Genomic DNA, 15,542 nt, shown 5'->3' with positions numbered 1-15,542 from the left:
GAAATAGAAAATAGTGCTGCCAGAACTAATGCTTATTTTGCTTTTGTAAAACTTGCTTAGCTTCAGGAAAATAAAGACAATACCGGTGACTTAGTGAACATTCCATAGGCACGTACTTTGCTGTTTACATAAGCTGGCCTGGCTATCTCTTTGTTTGTGTAAACTACCTTGGCTTGCAAAACCAGTTTTGCAAGAGCTTCAAATGGCACCGAGTGAAGAGACAACGCCTGTCTCAGGAATGTGGCCAAGAGCCAAAAAGACCTTATATGGAAAAGATCGGGAATAAGGAAGTAGGCTGAGCAGGCAGTTAATGTATGCATGATGTATGTGGTGCCAAGGGTATAAGACCTGGCTGCGACCAGGGAGGGGCAGACTCGGCTTTGTTCGTTTCTCCACTTGCAAGTGCTTCAATAAAACTCTGGCTTTACTTTTAAGACCGTTTCGTCGTTCCTTGAGTAATATTGAAACCTTGTACTTGGGAGCGGATCCTCGCCTAACAATAAAACAAATATTGTGGGCGTTTGTTACAACTGGCGACCACGAAGGGACAGGCAATTGAGCGCCCCACGGCATTCCGGGGCGACGTGGCCGAGCGGAAAGAGCACTCCGGGCCCCGTTGAGGCCTGTTCCGCGTGGTTGATGGGCGCGCCGGGGCGCCGGGGTAAGCGCCAAGCCTCTCCATAGAAATCGAAACGAGTAAAGCCAGACTTTGGAAGGGGTAAGTCGCCCGGAACAGGGCCGAAGAAATTTGTGAATGTAAGAGTGTGTATGAGGTGTGCATGAGACGGGATGAATCCTAACGGTTATCCCGAAGCGAGAGCGGACCGGCCAGTAGTGCGTTTTCCGCGTCCTCGCGAGAGGCCGGGCCACGACAGCAGGGAAGAGCAAGTTGTCTGTCCTTTCTGTTTTCGTCCGTAAGTCCTTGTCTGTGTTCTGAGAAAGAAAGAAGGGGAACCAGGGACCGAAAAAGGGTCACTTGACAAGGGAAACGGGGACCGGGAGGGTCACCTGATAAATAGTTACAGACAGACAGGGTGGGTTTTTGTCACCTGAAGGACGAGCGTTTCGTATTAGACACCAAAATACCCCAAGCATGGGACAAGGTGCGTCGAAAGCCGTTGCCAAAGGGACAGCCCAGAAGACGAAGCGGAGGGGTGGGCAGCCTTTAAAGGGAAAACCGGGTAAAACACCGCTTGAATGCGTATTGAGTGATTTCTTGAGCTTCAAAATTGGGGTTGTTTCGGCGGGGGGTCCGGTACCAACACCGGAGAAATTAGAACAGTTTTGTCTTATTGATTGGGTAGAATTGGGAATTTCGTGGCCACCGGGTGGGACTTGGGACAGTAAGAAAATCAGTCGCCTAATATCCACTCTGTATGATGCCTTACCAGAGACGGCCGACTCTTGGCATTATGCAGAGGGGTGGAGGGCAGTAAGCCGTAATCCGCCAACAGAATGCGCGCTGGAAATGGTCATGACTCAGTCCAAAGGGGAAAAACCTGTCCTGCCGGACAGCGATGATTTTAATGATCTGGCCATTAGGAGGAGGGTCGTGGCACCACCGGCACCACCTGAGGGTGCAGGTGAGGGCCCGGCTCTAGCTCTGCCCCACCCCCCACAACAAATAGTGCCCCCTCCGCAGCCACCACCAGGGAACCCGCCTCCCTATGCTGACCAGGCAGGGGCTCCACCACCAACTGCCCCGCCTGAGCACCCCGACCAAGCGGAAAGAGAGCGGGAGGAGTTGGCTCGGTCCCGACAGTTACGGGAGGAGTTGGCTCAGACCCAAAGGGAACGTGACGTGGCACACGAGAACATGTTAAGACTCTATGAGAAATTGGCAGAGAGGGAACGGGAGGAGTTACCCGCGGCTACTGCAAAGAAAAGACAAGAGCTGATAAATGCTATAAAGACAATGGAGGATCCCATGACATTAAGAGGGGGAAAGCAATACGGGAGGAATAGATCCAACTCAGTTTCGGAAATAAATTTTGTGGCACCAATGAGGGAGGTGTTGGACGCAAATGCCCAGGTCGCGTTTGTGCATGCCCCATTTTCCACTTCAGATTTATTTAATTGGAAAAACCAAATGCCGGGGTTACGGGAGGACCCAGATAAACATTATCAAATGTGGGACTCCATTTTTGCCAATCACAACCCCACTTGGGTGGATATACAGACACTTTTGAATATGCTGTTGACACAAGAGGAAAAGAGCCTCGTTCTTTCCCGGGCAAGGGCGGAGGCAGCCCGAAACCAAAGGACAGGAAATAATGCCACTGATCTGGCACCTGAAGTGGTCCTCCCTATAGCAGATGCCCCGCAACCAAGGCTATAAGTACTTGTTGGTAATCGTTGACCAACTAACGGGATGGCCAGAAGCGTTTCCCACTCGTAATGCCACTGCAAATACTGTTGCTAAAGTCCTACTGAAGGAAATCATCCCACGGTATTCCCTACCAGAGACTTTTGAATCAGATCAAGGACCCCACTTTGTCAGCCAGATTGTGAAAAATATAAGTTCCGCTTTGGGGTTTGACTGGAAGTTACATACCCCGTGGCGGCCCCAATCATCCGGTCAGGTAGAACGCGCCAATCGGACAATTAAGACACTGCTGACCAAGGTGTGCCGAGAGACATCACTAAAATGGGTTCAAGCCTTACCATTGACTCTGACCATTATGCAAAACACTCCCAGAGGAAAAACTAAATTGACACCATTTGAGTCCCTTTTCGGACGACCTCCCCTTGAGTCACGGCCCCAGACAGAAAGGGCTCCCATAACAGGGGATGTGGGTGCAAAACATTTAAAAGAGTATGTAATTGCCTTGCAGGATGTTCTCTCCTCTCTCCACAGGCATAGTCGAGAATTCCAGAGACTTCCATTGGATTTGGCAATCCATAATTACCGTCCAGGCAATTGGGTCCGGGTCAAGCAGTGGAAAAAGGAGCCCCTTCTACCAACCTGGGGACCAGAGAAGCAAGTCGCCCTCGTGACGGAGGCAGCAGTAAAAGTATTTGGAAGCGACAAATGGATCCATGTTTCCCGTATAAAGAGAGCATCTGAACCACTTACCATTCAGGAACCAGAGAGGAGGGTAGCGAAGGACCCTCCAACTGGCGGGGTGAACAATCAAGAACCCAAAGCTAAGTGGTCTTCGAGGGTCGTGTCGGGCTCTGACCTGAAGCTCAAGTTCTCCAGGAGAAGGGACAGTTTATAATCATGAATCCTGTATTACAATTTAGATTGGGGGCGATTCTCTTATGTTCCCTAATTTTAATTGTATTGTTGTGTGTAAATTTCTTTAACCAACCTCGATCTCGCAATGAGCAGTTGAGAAATATCAGGTCCGCATCCATCGAGATGGATAGGACAAACACATTTGTTGAACTTGCCCATCAGGTGTCCAAAGTATTTTATCTCAAAAACTGCTGGATTTGTGGGAGTCCAAAAGGTTTTCCAGAGTGGCCGTGGATTGCATTCCCGGTGGCACCCCGGTGGCTCTTAAGTAATGTAAGTGAAGTGCATGTTAATTTAAGCACCTGGACAGAACCCCATATCTGGAAATTACACGGGGCAGGGGTAGGCAAATACTGTATTCATCAGAACATCACGGGAGGTATACAAGTTGGGGATAGCAGATGTAATTGGACATTGGGATGGCACCCATACTGCATCATACGGGATTGTCCAGTCACCAACTGTACTCAGTTGGCCTCTCAATGGAATAACACACATATTCGACTCAAAAACGGTACATGGTGTTCATGTATCCCTGATGCACATAATCAAAGTTCATGCCGATCCAAATGTGATGATCCCAATGTAGACATCCAAGTGAATGAATGTCAGGAGAGGAATCTAACGATTCCCACAATCTTAAAGGACCAAGGCTGGTTGTGGACGCACCTCAATGGAATGGTCGTCAAGGGATTTCATAACTATTGGACTACATGGAATCAGACTAATAACTACGCTATCTGTAAATATAAAAATGACTCTCGCATATGGAGATGCAGTTATGAGGAGAGAGGGTACCGGATAGTTACAGGACCCCTTGGGGCAGAGGACAGTTATTATATCCCCTACAAAGAGAAATCCCCAATCTTGCATAATAGCACTAGGCCTGCGTTAAAAGGACATTATTGGATTTGCGGGAGTAAGGCGTATGCCATTCTCCCCTTAAATTGGACCGGCACCTGTTATGTTGGAGTCATACAACCCCTCTATACCATAAAAGGAGGTAGTTTTAATCCTTTAATTCCAGTGTTCGATGAGGAGCGAACCGATAAGAGAAAACGCTCCATAAATGTTAACTTAGCAAGAGGACAGGACAATGGATGGAGGGATGAATGGCCACCTGAACGCATCATCGCCACATATGATCCAGCCTCCTGGGCACAGGATAGTATGTATGGATACAGGACTCCTATTTATTTATTGAATAGGTTGATCCGGTTACAAGCTGTGGTAGAAATTCTCACTAATCAGACGGCAAATTCCTTAATTCTGCTTGCTGATCAATCAACTCAAATGAGAGAGGGGATACTCCAAAACCGGTTAGCTCTGGACTACTTATTGGCAAAAGAGGGAGGAGTCTGTGGGCTCCTCAACCTAACGGAATGTTGTCTCAAAATAGATGACAATGGTGAGATTGTAAAAGATGTGGCAAATAGGATGAAGAAGCTTGCACACGTACCGGTACAAACCTGGAAAGGGCTCGATCTTGGGGATTGGAATTCATGGTTCAACTGGTTCAGAGGAATGAAGACTATGGTTATACTAGTTATGCTAATTTTAGTAGGATGTATGCTTTTACCCTGTCTGTTACCAATAATCATGAATGGCATTCGTAGTATAGCGGACAATGCAGCAACAAGAAGTAGTATGCAACTGTATGGAAAAATAATGTATCAAAGGGTATATAAAGAAGATCCATGGGAGACAAAAGGAGAGAAGAAGGAAGAGCCCATTTAGTAAAATTAAAATGGGCTCTTGAGGGGGGAATTGTAGGAAATAGAAAATAGTGCTGCCAGAACTAATGCTTATTTTGCTTTTGTAAAACTTGCTTAGCTTCAGGAAAATAAAGACAATACCGGTGACTTAGTGAACATTCCATAGGCACGTACTTTGCTGTTTACATAAGCTGGCCTGGCTATCTCTTTGTTTGTGTAAACTACCTTGGCTTGCAAAACCAGTTTTGCAAGTGCTTCAAATGGCACCGAGTGAAGAGACAACGCCTGTCTCAGGAATGTGGCCAAGAGCCAAAAAGACCTTATATGGAAAAGATTGGGAATAAGGAAGTAGGCTGAGCAGGCAGTTAATGTATGCATGATGTATGTGGTGCCAAGGGTATAAGACCTGGCTGCGACCAGGGAGGGGCAGACTCGGCTTTGTTCGTTTCTCCACTTGCAAGTGCTTCAATAAAACTCTGGCTTTACTTTTAAGACCGTTTCGTCGTTCCTTGAGTAATATTGAAACCTTGTACTTGGGAGCGGATCCTCACCTAACAATAAAACAAATATTGTGGGCGTTTGTTACACTTTTATAAACCTAAGAAAAATACAGATACTTCAAATGTCTGAGTGCCTGCACCAGTGGAATACTGAAGGAACTTGTAAAACTTGCTGCAACAGTATTTAGAACTGACCATGTGGTGTGAAAGACTCCTTTTCCTAACATTTTGGCTTCTCGTTTTTCTCCACCCACCACATCTTTGAAATATATCGTATATGGTTAACCGTACTGCTGCCCTGACTTACTTTGTTTGTTGCTATTTTGTGTTTTTATTATGTTTTTATATTGATTGTGTATTTTTATTGTTTTTATTATATTTGTAAGCTGTGCTGAGCTCTGTTTTTAACAGCAGAAGGGCAGGATATAAATCTTCTTAATCAATCAATAAATATTCCATACTGTTGGAAACTAGTCTGGGCATTTAAGGCTGAAAATGTTGCTTTTAAAAAAAAGATTTCTCACATCTTTCCCCAGTTTTTGGTGGTAATTCCTAGGCACAAAAACCAAACAACTGGACAATCCAAATATTAATAAGCAAATAATTTGCATAATATGCAAATTAGTCTGCCCGGATTTGTGGGACTGGAATATGGCAACCCTAACCATAACGTAACATATAGTTGGACACTTTCAAATGTATAATTCCAAAACATAATGAACAGAGACCATCTTTCCATAAATCTGTTTAGCTGACAGTGCTGTGTTTTCCTATAATATGTCAGTTTAATCAATGTTACGGTAGACCAGACTTCTAAAAATCAACCTAGTATTAATGGAACGTTATTTTGCCCAGGTCTTTGCAATGCAGACCTTTGCTGCTGTTAACAGATGTTAACAAATCAGATTTTTTAATATAAATCTCTAAATCTACATATGGGACAATATTTTTAAGTATCCCAAAATAATATTTTGGGATCTAATGACAATAAATATCCTGTCATTTCAGTAACTATATTACATACTGTATTCCAGAAAGTCTGAATAATTGGGCACTCATAAAATATATGCATAAAGTCAGCTCACTGAGTTCCATATCTCCAACAGTTAACTGATGCTATTTCATAGATCATGCTTAACCTATGAGGAGTCAGATATCATTGGTATGGCATTTTGAAGAAAATGTCCTTAATCTGTAGCAATTAATTTAGGTGTGATCTGGTTCCAGAGTCACCTCCATTCCTCATTGTCTATATCCTGGCCTATATCCCTTCCCCATTTTCTTCATGAAATGACCAGGTTTATCTTCTAATCCTAGAATCAAATTGTAGAATTTGGCAATAATCCCTGTTTTATCTGTGCTTGTAAACAACATTTCACATTTATTTTCATCTCTCAGTGCTCCATACTTCTTTATTAATGAAAATATTGCTCCTGTTATTTGAAAATATTGAAATTGGGACAGGGGTCTTGTGCATCCCATTGTTTTTGTGAGGTTGTGAGGGCTGCAGCCTGCGTAATTAAGAACCAGATATTTCATTGCATTTAATGTAGCGCAAGTATCTGGAAGGATGTTGTACACATAGCACATCAGACTATACCACTTCTCCCTTTAAAAATATACACAAACAGCGGGAAGGCCAGGAAAGGCACTGTTCTCACATATTTTGAATGGACTAACACTGACTGTTGCATCCTTCCAAAGTGGCAAACTACATGTACCTTTTGTCTGAACCCAAATTGTATATTGTATTCTGAGTAACTGTACCCATATCTTAATTGCAATATTGGAAACAAATCCTAGGTGGAGTGCTCTCAATGCTAAGAATGCTTTTTAGATTATAATCCTATGCACACATTCCTGGAAGAAAGCCCTACTTCAAGTGTAATTCATATTACATATGAAAATGGAAATGGACTGCCTTCAAGTCGATCCTGACTTATGGTGACCCTACGAATAGGGTTTTCATGGTAAGCGGTATTCAGAGGTGGTTTACCATTGCCTCCCTCTGAGGCTGAGAGGCAGTGACTGGCCCAAGGTCACCCAGTGAGCTTCATGGCTGTGTGGGGATTCAAACCCTGGTCTTCTGGGTTGTAGTCCAACACCTTAACCACTACATCACACTGGCTCTCATATTAATCAATGTCTATATAAAATATAACAAAGATATAAGAACATTAAGAGCCCTGCTTGATCAGGCCAAAGGCCCATCTAGTTTAGCAAGGCTCTGGGAAGGCCGGAAGCAGGCCATGAGCAAGCAGGACCATGCTGTTAGTTTTGGAATTCATTCTTTTTAAATGTTGTTTATGTGGCACTGAAAACGGTAGTCATTTTCAAATTCATTGAAACTTTAACACTTGAATTACCAACATGAGAAAATATATGTAAAAGCCCACTGAACTGACACGTGATAGCAACGGAATAAATCTATGCTTTAGTGTCTACAATTTTTTTTAAAAAAACACACAGCGATGGATATGGGGAAAGAAGCCCTACATTTTCAAAGAAAATGCAAGTTTTTTTTTCCTCACTATGCCAGGTGTATTAGCTAAACGTGAGCCTTTTTGAAAGCTACTTGAGGGGAGGAGGCGGAATAATCTCTTTTATGCTAGTTAGCTGCCTTCCTGTTTATTTATTTTTAAATTAATTATTTATCATCTCTCAGGGAAGTTATTGAACTCCTGCTTATTTTAAAGAGTTTGGAATCAGTCCCTTAAAAAAACACGCAATGCTTGGTATACTTAAAAAGATGGATGAATCTGTCTAATTCGGTCTCCCTTTGTTCCTAATTTTTCCATTCTTACATTCTGTTTGCCACATTTCTTGTGTGGTTTTTTTTTCCAGTTCTGCACATTTTTCCTGATATAAACATTTTAATGCAATTTTGCCTATAATACACAATTACACAAATACGCAAGCAATTTTCTGTAATGTAACACATTTTTGTATGTTATTTTCACCAATACAGAACTGCAAATGTTAAGGATAGCTGTGTTTCGGTTTGCATATTGTTTGAAGAAATACATGAACCGAACCAAATTTCTTCCTATCCCCATCAGCCATTCAAGAGCTGCCATTAGTATTTACTTTATTAGTTAGTCCCCTAACACAGATTTCTAAGCAATTTACAGTCAAGTTGAAAAACCTTTCAAATTCCATCAGATGCTGCTACTGGACATTTAAACTGATATCAGCATTGCACAGGCTTAGATCACCAAAACTTTTTATCTCTGCCCATTTTTGCCTCAATTATACTCATTCACACCTATTTATATATTTCTGTCATTTTAAGTAATGTGGTGGATCCCTCCCTCATTAACTACTGATATCTTTAGAGGCAGGTAGCAAGTCTTCATCTCCTTCTTCCCTTGGTCTGTGAACCAAAAAATCCTTTTAATTTGAATAAAATGTACAGTATAGGCAAAAAGCAACAGGCCAAAGTCACCCAAGTTGCTGCATTGCTTATCAGCTTAGAACAGTTATGAAACCTACCAGTTCTCTTGCTAGTGGGTAACTGTAGTGCTTCCTTATTGCTCTCCCTTCTTCAATCATGCACAGAAGATGGTAAGTTTGAGCAAAACTGTCACATTTTTTAAAAAAACAGCAGAAGAACAGCTCCTAGAAGCCGATTTTGGACTTACCTTTAGTGAGTGTAAGAGGCAGCAGTAGCAGAATGGGATAATATACGAAGATGCAAAACTGGAGGTGGTTGAAGAAAGGCTGAATGGTGAAACTTTAGTTCTAGCCTTCTGAAGAGTTTGCAAGAAGGCAAAGTCTTCCCCTGAATGGGGCATCCAAGGGACCACTTTCTGTAATCCACGGAGAAGCCAGCTAGGTTCTCCCCCTTCCACTCCCAAACAAGTCCTATTTGCAGGGCCTTGTAAAGGAGACAGTTCATCCCTCCCCTTTTCTGCAGCAATTAAAGGAGGGTTGAAAGGTCTCCTTTAGGGAGGGGCAAGCACAGAGACACACTTTCTCTTGACTGATAGCTGGCAATGCCACAGGAGCAGCCTGATGTGTGTGCAGAAACTTGTTGGCATTCAGCAACACACCAAGTTCCATTCTGTTCCTACGCGAGGAGGATGCAAGCATGATAGGGAGAAAGGGGGCATTTTACCTGGCCCTGTAGGTTCAGGGTGGCCCAATTTAGCCTGCAAGCCCATAATTGTGAGGGGGAAATTAAGGCTAAATGTAGATCTTCCTCCTTGAGGATGCTTAAAATTGGTTATACAAACTGATTTCCCTGTATCTTTGACCCTATCTACACTATACATTTAAAGCAGTAGTACACTACTTGAAACAGTCATGGTTTCCTCCAAAGAACTCTGGGAACTGTAGTTTGTTAAGGGTGCTGACAGTAGTCAGGAGACTGCTACTCCCCTCATACAGGGACAATTCTCAGAGTTCCCTGAGAAGAGGAATTGAACCTCTGCAACTCTGTGGGGGAAAGAGGGGTCTATTCCAGATCTGTGAAATTTGTGTCCTGATCTTGTGAGATTTGGCTAGGACCAAACAGAGGCAGATTGGATTGAGCAATGTTTTGAACAGTGAGCTGCTGGCCCATACACTGAAAGAAAGCTTCTGCAGGAAACTCTGGAGCTTTTGGCTTGAGTGACAGAGAGAAGAGTGCCTATCTATGTGACATGCTCTCAAGAACAAGTCCCAGAGTTCCTGCACCCATTTCTTCTGCCTGTTTCCTATACACAGCTAGGAGGACCCAGCAGGGTGTTGGCAGCAGGCCAAGGGATGACCAATGTAAGAAATGGGGACACTGAAATCCCAAGGAGCAAGTACTGGTAATAGGATTTACAGAACCCAGAACATATGGGAGTACATGAATTAAGCTGTTAGCTTCCAGAGTAAATAGAAGAGCCTTCCCCAGCCAGGAGTCCTCCAAAATTTGGACCAACTCCCATCAGCCTCAGCCAGCATGGACAATACCTGGGGTTGATGGGAGCTGTAGCCCAGCAACATCTGGAGGGTACCAGGTTGGGGAAGGCTAATGTACATTTGCCACTAAAGTACAGTAGGGCCCCGCTCATTCGGCAGGCTCCATTCTGGACCGCCGCCGCAAAGCGAAATTAGCCGTAAAGCAGAACGCATTGACTAACAATGTCTAAAATGGCGCCCGACGCCCGAAAAACACCGTAAAAGTGGAACAAGCACTGTAGGAGCAGGGCCTTTCTGCAACTGATAACTGCTGTATCGATGGAAAGCTGCAAAGCGGGGCCCTGAAGTAACATACATTCCTACCATAGTGCCATGCCTGGCGATAAGCTGGCTACCAGACGCTAATGGCTAAACTACAGGTGACATTTTATCATGTAGTTTGTCCTTTAGTGCAAGCTTTTTCTTTCACAGGTTATCTGTACAGGAGACTCAATCTGGATCGGGACCCTGGCATGGGTGGTGGGCAGTGGAGGCTGCTCCATTAGGGGGCACTGTTCCACCAACTTCAGTCTGCCCTCAGCCAGTCCCCTCCTGCCCGCCTTCTTATTTGCAACCAGTCCAGGTGGTGGCACTGCCTATCAGCTACCTGTGCCTTAGTCTCAGTATTGCCTTTGCGGAATTCAGCAGGGAAGAGGACAAACCAGAATTAGTTGGCTCTGCCTCTACTCACTGTTGGTTCCTCTGTCTTCTGCCCTGCCAGTCTCCATGTGCACTGGTAGTGGGGACTTTAAGCCTTTGCTCCCTGCCCCCCACTGCAGCCCCAATTGGGAGGCCTGCAACTGTAGTTTGCACTGGATGGGGGGACTCCTGTGGGTTAGGGATCTATACTGTTTTCTGGGAGTAAGCCCCGCTGAACTCCATGGGACTTTATTTTGGAATGTGTAGATTGCACTATTCAACTGCAATCCTATACCCCTTTACCTGGGGAGGAAGTCTCACTGAGTTCAGTAGGTCATCTGAGTAGAAAAGAAAAGGAATTGCACTGTCAGCTGCTCTGGGCAAGTCTTTTCCTGATATAATTACAACAGTCAAGGTGATAATGTCCGTATCAGTGAAACCTCACTAAAAATTATGTTGAGTTTAATGTAAGTTTCAGTTCATCATGGAGTGATGAATAGTTATCCCAGTTTCATTAATGTGCAGTAAAGAAGCATGGTATTATATGAGAGAATTGAGAGATTCTCCTCCCTGTTAATAAAGCAGGGTTCTTTTCTGCTAGAAATGCATGATAGCCACTTGTATAACCATACAAATACAGCCATATAATAAAAACTGATTATGCCCTTCAGTAGCTAGTGTATAAAAGTGTTTGGCCTTTTAGATCAGGCATTTATGACAATTAGTAAATTATGTTACAGCTTTTTCATCCTAAGCCATGATTTAGGTATGAAAACTATTTTGAGTTCTGACCAATGTTTTAGGAAATATTTATTTGAAATTTTACTTAAGACTGGAAGACAAGATATGACTCCATACCAAGTATGTTGGGATTGCTTAAAAGCAGACATTTCTTGGCCTTATTCAGGGTTCACTTATTGAATATGTACCCCCTTTAAGAGATTGTTGACTCCTTTACAGTGCTATCTTATGCATACTGTCTTCTCAGAAGTAAGCCCCATTGAGGTCAGTGGGACATTCTCAGGACTGCAGCTTTAATCCATAAAACTCCCTGAAAACAAAATTCTCAAGGGTCTTGTGGAAGTGAAAATTTGGTTATTAGGAATGAATACGAAACAGACTGAAATTCATAATGATGAAGATGCCTGTGCATCAGCTGTTTCCCTTCCTAAAGAAGGACAGATTTAGCTAGAGTGATGCATGTCTAAGTATCTTCCCAGTTAAATTACTATAGCATGCTCTACGTTGGAGTGCCCCTGAAGAGTGTTCAGAAACTGCAGGTGGTGCAAAATTGATTTCGGGTATGTGTTTCAGAGACCACATTACACCAATCTTACATGGACTGCACTGGCTTCCTATTTGTATCCAGGTCCAGGTCCAGTTCAAGGTGCTGGTGCTTATCTATAAAGTCCACAATGGCTAGGGATCAGGATATCTGAAAGACCACCTCCTCCCATATGAATCTGCCCATAGATAACAATCCTCTTCTGAGACCCTGTTGTGTATCGCACCACCCGAAGAAGTGAGGTTGGCTGGAATGAAGGACATGGACTTTTTTGTGGCAGCACCCTGATTGTGAAGGAGGTTAGAGTATCTTTGCTTACTGTCAGGTGGACAGTAAGAACGTTTATATTCTAAAGGGCCACATAGCACCCCATTCTCTTATGCACTCTGACAAGTCAAGGTCCCACAGGCAAATGAGAAATCAGGGGGCTGACTGGTCAGAGTGCCTAAGAGTCATTGCTCAGTGGCAAAACACATGCTTGGCATAGAGAAAGTCCCAGGTTCAATCCCTGACATCTCCAAATAAGGCTGGGAAAGACTCATATATGAGACCCTGGAGAATTGCTATATGTCAATAGAAAATAATACTGAGCTAGATGGATCAATGGTCTCCTATGTTCCTACACATTCAAAAGTGGTATTTCCCACCTGTGACCTGATGTGGTACAGTCCATTCTATCACCTCAGAACATTACCACCTCATTCTGCTGCATATGTACAGCAGGCCTCAGGAACTGTCACAGTCAATGAAGTTGACTGGCATTGCATATATCACAGACTTTTGCTTATTTCAAGAGCGTTTCTTCCCCTACTTTTGATCCAGAAACCCAGCACAGAGCAGTTTACATCAACAAAATAGTCCTAAATTATCAGGACTCTCAAGGTGACTTCTTACAAGATAATTTTGCAGACAGGTATTACTCAGCGCATAGTTAAACTATGGAATTTGCTCCCACAAGATGCAGTAATGGCCACCAGCTTGGATGGCTTTAAAAGAAGATTAGACAAATTCATGGAGGACAGGGCTATCAATGGCTACTAGCCATGATGGCTGTGCTGTGCCACCCTAGTCAGAGAAAGTGTTTCTGAAAACCAGTTGCCGGAAGCCTCAGGAGGGGAGAGTGTTCTTGCACTCGGGTCCTGCTTACGGGCTTCCCCCAGGCACCTGGTTGGCCACTGTGAGAACAGGATGCTGGACTAGATGGGCCACTGGCCTGATCCAGCAGGCTCTTCTTATGTTCTTATGTTCTTAAATGTGTGCATGCAGTATTCGCTGCTTTACTATGGATGTATAGGCATTTATCTTATATCTTATCCTGAGAACTGAAGTAAAAATATCTCAAAAGTGGTAGTTCTTGGAGGCTTTGAGCCCTTGGAGGAGAAAAGGTAGTAACCCTACTAAGTTGCCCCTGCAAGTGTAAGGCCTGTGGCATCTTTCTAAACTGCATGGTGGCAGCAGGCTTGCCAACTTTCTTTTATTTTCTCTACTCCTGTGAGTTTAGCAGCAGCCTGATAGGCAAAAATAAGCTGATGAATGCTGCAACCCTGTGCTCGAAGGAGTAAATCCTCTTGATCACTACAGGGCTTGCTTCTAAGTACACATGCGAAAGCTCAGGCTGCAAGTTTTTCTCACCGTTGATAATAACCATGCCATGAATAGCTTCATCTGTTTCATTTTTTCATGTCAGGCTGCTATTAAAGGTACAGTAGTGGGACCAGTAGAAAAAAACAAATGCAGAAAATGCCTACTGTCAGCTCCATGGTTGTAACTTGTGTCTTCCTCGATCTGCTATTCGCTGCCCTGCCTTCTGTCTCACCAGGTCCGATGGAAACTAGCAGCCACTGTCCATGTTGTGTGTGAGAGAGAGCTAGAGAAGGAGGTGTAGCTGCAACAGCAGACACACCATACACTTAAAGTATTTTTCTAACCTCTTTAGGAGTCATGGTTTCCCCAAAAGAATTCTGGAAACTGTAGTTTGTTAAGGGTGCTGAGAGTTGTTAGGAGACCCCTCCCAGAGCTACAACCATTCCCAGCACCCTTACCAAACTACATTTCCCAGGACTCTTTAGGGGAAGCCAAGACTTCACTAGAAAAGACAATAATGCTGGGAAAAACAGAAAGGAGGAGAAAAAGAGGAAGGCCAAACAAGAGATGGATTGATTCCATAAAGGAAGCCACAGACCTGAACTTACAAGATCTGAACAGGGTGGTTCATGACATGCTCTTACAGGTCGCTGATTCATAGGGTCGCCATAAGTCATAATCGACTTGAAGGCACATAACAACAACAACAAGACTCTTAAAGTGGTAGAAGAGTGCTTTAAATGTAAAGTGTAGGTGTGATCATGGTGAGGGGAGTTGTAATAAGCGGTGAGAGCCTGGAGAAAGGAAGGATGGGAAGGTGAAAACAGAAATGAAGGAAACCAAAATGGAAGGAAACGGTAGGAAGCCCTCTCTGCAAGGGATCAGTATGGAACTGTGTTAATGGAGAAGCTGGAATGAGTGGGGGTGGGAGAACTGAAACAGATGGACATATAGAATGGGGAAAACAGAGATATAGGAAGATAGAGAGAGGGACATGGGGTGGCAGAGAGAGAGATGCAATCCTGCAAACTCTGCCCACATTTTGCTCTGGCTCCATACGCCACAGAATACACACAACATATCCCCAAAGGAATGCGGATCTAAAGTTGCAAAGCATAAGATCATTGACTTCTAACATTTCTTCTTGCTAGTCTGGAACTCAAAACTCCCAATTCCCATTATATCCACTAGATGGAAGCATCTCTTTTTTTATCTTTCCTCTTTCACAGCATTGTTATAATTATGATTAAGGGGTGCATTTCCCCATCCCTGACACACTATTGATTTTCCTAAGCACACAAGAAAGTATGTTTGCTAGTTAATTTAATGGAGCTATAACCCAAAAGGTATGATCCAACCATATTTAACCCCCACTGATTTCAATGGGACAGTGTAAGCAATTGCTTAAACCAATGGAACACGAGTGCTTAGCATTATCTGAATCATGAACAATTCCCAGAGTGGTTTAACAATCAATCCCTCTTCTTAGGGACTGCCTAGCCCCATGAAGCATGGATGGCCTCCTCTCCAGTTGTCTTTTACCAGTGGTGAAGACTTTTTCATTTTGGCAAGCACTGCCTTGCTAGGTACTTGTTGTATGTAAAGCAGTGGGGGCTACCTTTTTGGGGGGACTGAGGGCCATACTGATC

The 15,542-nt window shown here is 43.7% G+C and overlaps 1 protein-coding gene across 2 annotated transcripts in view; it reads right to left on the bottom strand.

Moving 5' to 3' along the window:
• LOC133363736 (broad substrate specificity ATP-binding cassette transporter ABCG2-like) overlaps positions 1–9,335 on the bottom strand; it is a 57,093-nt gene extending 47,758 nt beyond the window's left edge. The window contains exon 1 of one of the 2 annotated variants that reach the window (XM_061583055.1): positions 9,098–9,335. In XM_061583055.1, coding sequence (XP_061439039.1) covers positions 9,098–9,250 — 153 coding nt within the window. In that variant the 5' untranslated portion in view covers positions 9,251–9,335. The remainder of the gene's footprint in view (positions 1–9,097) is intronic. The other variant, XM_061583056.1, reaches the window with a different exon arrangement.
• Between the last annotated feature and the right edge of the window lie 6,207 nt (positions 9,336–15,542).

The sequence above is a fragment of the Rhineura floridana genome, chromosome 9, assembly GCF_030035675.1.
Source record: "Rhineura floridana isolate rRhiFlo1 chromosome 9, rRhiFlo1.hap2, whole genome shotgun sequence".
Classification (NCBI taxonomy): Eukaryota; Metazoa; Chordata; class Lepidosauria; order Squamata; family Rhineuridae; genus Rhineura; species Rhineura floridana.
Note: the sequence above shows the minus strand (reverse complement) of the source record. Positions and strands in the feature narration are given on the sequence as shown.